The sequence below is a fragment of the Vigna angularis genome, chromosome 4 (genome assembly GCF_016808095.1).
Source record: "Vigna angularis cultivar LongXiaoDou No.4 chromosome 4, ASM1680809v1, whole genome shotgun sequence".
Taxonomy (NCBI): Eukaryota; Viridiplantae; Streptophyta; class Magnoliopsida; order Fabales; family Fabaceae; genus Vigna; species Vigna angularis.
In genome coordinates, this window is record NC_068973.1 from 39,348,408 (window position 1) to 39,355,042 (window position 6,635).

At 31.0% G+C, this 6,635-nt stretch overlaps 1 protein-coding gene across 2 annotated transcripts; it reads left to right on the plus strand.

Annotated features, from left to right (window-relative positions):
- The first annotated feature begins 4,907 nt into the window (after window positions 1-4,907).
- LOC108342420 (transcription factor HEC2) lies at window positions 4,908-6,635 on the plus strand. 2 transcript variants are annotated; one of them, XM_017580195.2, is made up of 2 exons: window positions 4,908-4,946; window positions 5,239-6,205. In XM_017580195.2, the coding sequence occupies exon 2, from the start codon at window positions 5,259-5,261 to the stop codon at window positions 6,084-6,086; it is 828 nt and encodes a 275-aa protein (XP_017435684.1). In that variant the 5' UTR covers window positions 4,908-4,946; window positions 5,239-5,258; the 3' UTR covers window positions 6,087-6,205. The 2 variants fall into 2 exon arrangements, with proteins under 2 accessions (XP_017435684.1, XP_052731969.1); XM_052876009.1 differs by lacking the exon at window positions 4,908-4,946 and adding an exon at window positions 6,393-6,635 and having other exon boundaries at window positions 4,953-5,921.

Sequence of the window (6,635 nt, forward strand, 5' to 3'; positions counted from 1 at the left end):
TGCAAGAAGAGTAGAGGTTCTGAAGAGTTTTCGGAAAAACAAATTCGGAGCAGGAGATTAAGTCTGGAATAGAGGTAGGGGAGCTAATTTTTCTAAGCTTTTATATTATGATTTAGTACTGTTTTATTACTATTCATGTCTTGAAATTATGTATGAATATTGTTAATGCTTACTGTATGTTTATCTATATTGATATTCGGTGTAAATATTATATGCTGTTGTTTTGAATCTGTTAATAAGAAATTTGTTAAAAACTAGTTGAGGAACACTTTGGCTAAGGAAAGACTTGGTACTTAAGTTGTCCATTGTGACGCACCTCTCTTTCCTGGAAGTCTACTCGACAGGTTTTTAACTTAAATCTTGTGTACAGATTATGTACTGTTAAATTATCATGTAATATATCTTGTTGGAATATATTCAGTTTGTATGATTTCTGAAATGATTGAAGTTTATTTGATTTGAATTTATGCATATGAACATGTATGAGTATTACGGGGAAATGTCGTAAGGGTATAATATGAGTCGAGGAATGTGAGTATGGTATGAGTCTCGCGGAGAGATTCTGTAATGTCATGGTATGTGTATGAGGATTATGGGTAGATTTCGTAATGGTATAATATGAGTTAAGGAATGTGAGCATGGTATGAGTTTAGTGGAGAGATTCTGTAATGTCATGGTATGTGCGTATATGTTGATGTTGAGGGTCATGAAGTTGGAGGTTATCCTGATACTCTAATAATCATTCAGTCTCAAGTAGAGAATGATGAATTATGTGGTGAGAGGGGCAGGAGGTCCTGGTCTATGTGTCGGTTTAGGACATAGTGAGGGGACTAACCTTGTGAATGGTATGGAGGGCAGAATGTCCTGGTCTATGTGCCGGTTTAGGACATAGTGAGGGGACTAACATTATGAATGGTATGGAGGGCAGAATGTCCTGGTCTATGTGCCGGTTTTGGACATAGTGAGGGGACTAAGAATGACATCACAAGTGAAAAACCTTCCGTTGTATCGCTCATCAACATATCGTTGGGATAAGTGCCTATTGAATATCGTGGGGATAAGTGCCTATTGGGTATTGTGGAATGAGTGTTTATTTGGGTATTGTGGGATGAGTGTTTATTGGGTATTGTGGAATGAGTGTTTATTGGGTATTGTGGGATGAGTGTTTATTAGGTATTATGGAATGAATGTCTATTGGGTATTATGGTATTTATTGGGTATTGTGGGACGAGTGTCTAATAGGAATTGTGGTACGATGGTATGAGGGTATCTGACATAATTATTATATGATGTTTGTATCGACGTAATTATGCATGTCTTATAAATGATTTGTTGCATGTTAGCTCACCCTACTTGTTTATGTTTTGTGTTTGGGTATGTGCGATGATCGTATAATTCGTTATACGGGAGCAGATGAAGGAATGTCGCCTCACATAGTACCAAGGAAAGGGAGGAGTAGAAGAATTATAATTAGAATCTTTTTACATGTATAGACTTATATCAACTAGGAAATTTTAAAGGGTGAGATTACGGAATGTTACCGTAAATGTAATGTTAATTATCAAGTGTGAAAATTTGGGATGTTACATTAATGTGAAAAGTGGGGATGTTACATTAATGTGAGAATTTGGGATGTTACAGACGTCATATCGAAAGACATTAAATTGATGTCAAATTTAAAAAATTCGAGAAATTATCTAATAATATCTATAATATGTTCATGTTTGGACCTTTTAAGAGTATGTTTTTATGTAAAAATGAATTTGACGGTGAATGAAGTATTTAAAAGTAAATCTTTTGTATTTCTTTTAAATATTTGAGAGTGAAAGTAGATGGATTTAAAAATTAACTTTATGAAAGTTTGCAAAAAGATTTAATCTGTGTAAAAGTTTTTTTAATAAATTAAAATGTAAAATTATTTTTTTACCTTTAATAATAATAATTATTTAGATTATTTTATTTTATATATATATATATATATATATATCACTGTTTTCTTTATCCCGTGTTCACAAATCTCATAACAAAAGAAAAATAAAACGATAAATATGAAGGAACATAAAAGCATATTTCATCCACCCAAATCTTTTCACTTTAACTAGATGAAATATTAATTAAGGTTATTTTCCAAATCCGTTCTTTTCCTCTCATAATTGAATTGGTACAAACATCAAATCCGTCCTACCAAATTCTTATATACAATACCACCATTATATGTGAACGCAACATAAAAAAATAAAAAATGGACAAAGTTAGCACTTTGATAATTTCACTCAATTAATTCTAACCTAAAATGTTTGAAATTAGAATTATTCATGCACCAGATAAAGGTATCTAAAGTATCTTTATTTAGGGTCGCAAAACACAGGTCTATAATAATTATTTTCGTCAAGATTTGATGAATTAGGTTTAAGTTTCTAATATGTTAATTTATTTTCATGTTCTTCCAACTAAATTGGTGACGTGAGATAAGTTAGTCAACTTATTTTTAAATAAAAATTATTTTAAAAAATTATTTTTTTATAATATATTATTTTAAAATGTAAATATACAATAATATTGTGATTTATTTTTTTATAATTACACATTAAATTTCAATTATTAATTATAATAAAATAATTTGATTCCCTTAATGATATTAATTAATTAATTAAAATTTTATTATTTTATTATTTTAATTCATTCCCTTAATAATATTAATTAATTAATTAAAATTTAAAAAACGCTTATATGATATTTTTAATATATATATATATATATATATATATATATATATATATATATATATATATATATATATATATAAAGTCTGTAATAAAACAAATTTAAATAAAAATATAAAGTTTATTATACGACTTGCTACTACAAAATATTAAGAACTCAAGTTGAGCTATCGCTTTAAACTAAAATTAGTATGCTTTCTCACAATAAAAAAAGTGTTAGAGTTAAAAGAAGTAGAATAGTTTTTTTGAAGAGAATTAAGAAATCAAATTTAATTTTCGCATTAAGAATACAGCCAGAAAACATTCTCGGATTAAAAACATTTTTTCAAAATGCTTATAAATAAGTAGTTGAGTATGTCCTTAATGAAGAACACACAGAATCAATGATATTATTGCCTGGAAGTTTATATTATTATAAAATTTTATAGTGCTAAAATAAGAAGTATTTTTTGATAAACATGTCTAAGGTACAATGAACAAGTTTACTTAAATTGGTTGAAAGAATAGCTGAGTCCAACAACATTTAATGTATATAAATGTCAATAAAAGATGACAATAATTATTCTGGACACTTATCTATGAAAGATACATGGCCTTCAAATTCAATGCCACGTAGGTGACGTAGCATCTTTCATTTATCATTCACTACAATACAATCATCCTTCCCTGCATTATTAGTCAATGACTTCAATATCTCCAAAAACCATAAATTCCGGCATTTAGAAAAATGAAATCTAAACTTCACCCGATTTATAATATTCACCATATTTATAATATCCACACTGAAATCTAAATGTAAAATATTTTATTATCCACACTACTAAACTAGGAATGATAATGAGAGTAATCTATAATGTTCATTACATAAAATAGATTAGAATAGCTTAACTGATATAAGATATATATGAGTTAATAGTTTTAATTCGTCATGCATAACTCTGAGTTTTTTCATCAACTTACATAAATTGAAAAATAATATTTAAAATTTTATTATAATTTTTTAATCTCAAACTTAAGTATCTAGTAAAAATAAAGATTAACTAAAATACATTTACCTGTGAATTGACTGTATGATTTGTCCTGGGTCACCATCCTTTAGTATTATTAAATTAATATTTTAATTATCTTATCATTTTTACAAATTTTCTTAATATTTATAAGTAAACATTGAACGATATCTATTTAATGTTTTCAAAATATACGAAGTACTTAATATTTCCTTCAATTAATTAAAATTATTATTAATGAAAAATTATTATTAAAAATTATTTATTCAGTTAACCCAATAAGCTATATATAAATCCCCGATAAATATTGGATAACTAGGCTATCTATGTCTAGTATTATCTGTCATTAGTTTTCTTAAACAAAGCTTTGAAATTTTATGGAGGAGTTTTATTTTTATTTTTGATAAAGCATGGCTATTTTTTTTGGAGGGGTAGAGCTTAGAGTATAAGGACTATGATACATAATAAAAGATAAAAAATATTCTGCTTCCAATATTTAGTGAATCTATAACTATACATTAAAAAGAATAATAAATGTAAATTATTTTACTACAACAATTTATAGCATAAACGCGATAACGAAGGAAATAATAGAAGTTATATATCTTCCCACGTACTGATTCCCTTGCTATATATTAAATAATAAAATATTACATACTTGCATATATCTTTATAAAAATACTAATTATATTCACTTGAATAATATAAGACTGGCTTATTAACAAAGAGTTCAAGTGTTTGTATTAATTATGAAAAACTATGTAAATATGAATATCATATTCTTTTAAACCATTAAATGACAATTATATGTTCAATTCCCCGGTTTCTTAATTATTTAACGAGCTTGTTAATTTGGCTGTACATACTGATAATAAAATTTACAAATAATATTTCTTAATATTTTTCAGTTATTTCCTTTTGTTTAATGAGAGCTTTAACAATATGTTCTTTAACATACTCGTTTTCATATATTTTATTATTTATTAAAAATTAAATAATCTGAGTTTCGATAGCAAAGTTCACCAAACATTTTTGTAATTACTTGATCTTAATAATTCACACCGGTTGGAGTATCTTCAGTAATAGTTTATAAGAACTATATTATAACATGTTATATCTGAAGCTTTATATATATATATATATATATATATATATATATATGTATGTATGTATGTATATGAGAGGCATAAACATGTAGAGAGTCACCGCTTCCCAGGTGTTGATCATTTTCTGCAGTCTGTTCCCAATATCACTATTTTATTGATTTTATTTTTTTCACTATTGCCCCCTTCTTTCTCACCATTCTAACAAACTCTTCTCACACTGCAAATTCTGAGAGAAACTCAACTCCCGATTCCACTGCTAAATATATATTCTTCTTTTTCTTCCCCATCCCTCTGTACCCTTCTGCTAATTTTCTCAGTTTTTTCAGTTACCCTTTAAATACTTGTCCATCTTTTTTCCTTTACACCTCACTCTCACCATTTTCACTTCACCTTTTCCTTCAGCAAGCTGAAACAACCCATTAATGGACACTGTGGAGCAGTTAAAGCTGGAGGAGGAGGAGGAGCAGCAGCAGCAGATGGACATCACGACCATGATGATGCAACACCTCCCTCAATTCTCTGAACCCTATTGTGACACCGACACCATGGATGGTTTTCATCCCCAAGAAGACTTCTACAGTAACAACAACAATATACGCAGTGGTAGCACCATGCCACTAGCAGATTTACTAGATAATAACCCTCCCAGCCACTTACCTTGGTCCTCTTACTCATTCACGCACTTAATACCATCACCCACATCCTCCGCTATAATCTCTTTCTCCGACAACAGCAACAACCCTACCCCAATAATGCTTCAACAAACCCCAACCGAGGGTGCAACTGCAACTGCAACTGCAAACCCTTACGGTGAGAAGCGGAGCTCCATGGCGGCGATGAGGGAGATGATATTCAGGATGGCGGCGATGCAGCCGATACACATAGACCCGGAGTCGGTGAAGGCGCCGAAGCGGAGGAACGTGAAGATTTCGAAGGACCCTCAGAGTGTGGCAGCGCGGCACCGCAGAGAGAGGATCAGCGAGAGGATAAGGATCCTGCAGAGACTGGTCCCTGGAGGAACCAAGATGGACACCGCGTCGATGTTGGATGAGGCAATTCACTACGTCAAATTTCTGAAAACGCAGGTTCAGTCGCTGGAACGCGCTTCTGCTAACAATATTAGGCCCCTTGTCGGTGTTAATGCACCAGGGATAGGGTTTCCTGTTGCTATGTCTGGTTCTATTAGGACTGCTACCACTTCCGGTTCCAATTTCACCCCTTATTTTCCTCTGCCTAATACCTATGATTAAGATTCCCTTAGTGTGTAAAACCTAGTTAGTCCATTCATAAATACTCTTAATATATATAATTAAGGCATAGCCTCTCTGGATTATATATGTATATTGGTGCAAATTAATTATATGATGCACCTATCCGCCGCATTTCATATCGGACTTGTGTTTCGAAATCCAGTTGTGTTAAACTGTTATGAACAACAAGAAAAAGTTATTCTCCAAACGTAATTGGCATAAATTAATCTGACTTAAAAGAAAGTGGGGGATAGATAATTTAATGAGAAAAAAGGAGTTGAATTTGACGTGTTATATTGTAATTAGGTTGGGGGAGAGGGAGCAATGTGCAAGATGAATGCAGAAAGAAATGATGGTGGTGGTGCTTGGAACATCTGTACGGCCATAATGGGAGGGTTTCCGAGGCTTGGAAAAGTTGAAGACGACAAAGTGTACACGGTGTAAAAGAGGATGATGCGAGCTGTAAGGTGTAGTTGTGTTAGTGCACTATAACTTAGCTGCTGATGCTGCTATGTATCATCATCAATAATATACACAGCCAAATCTGGT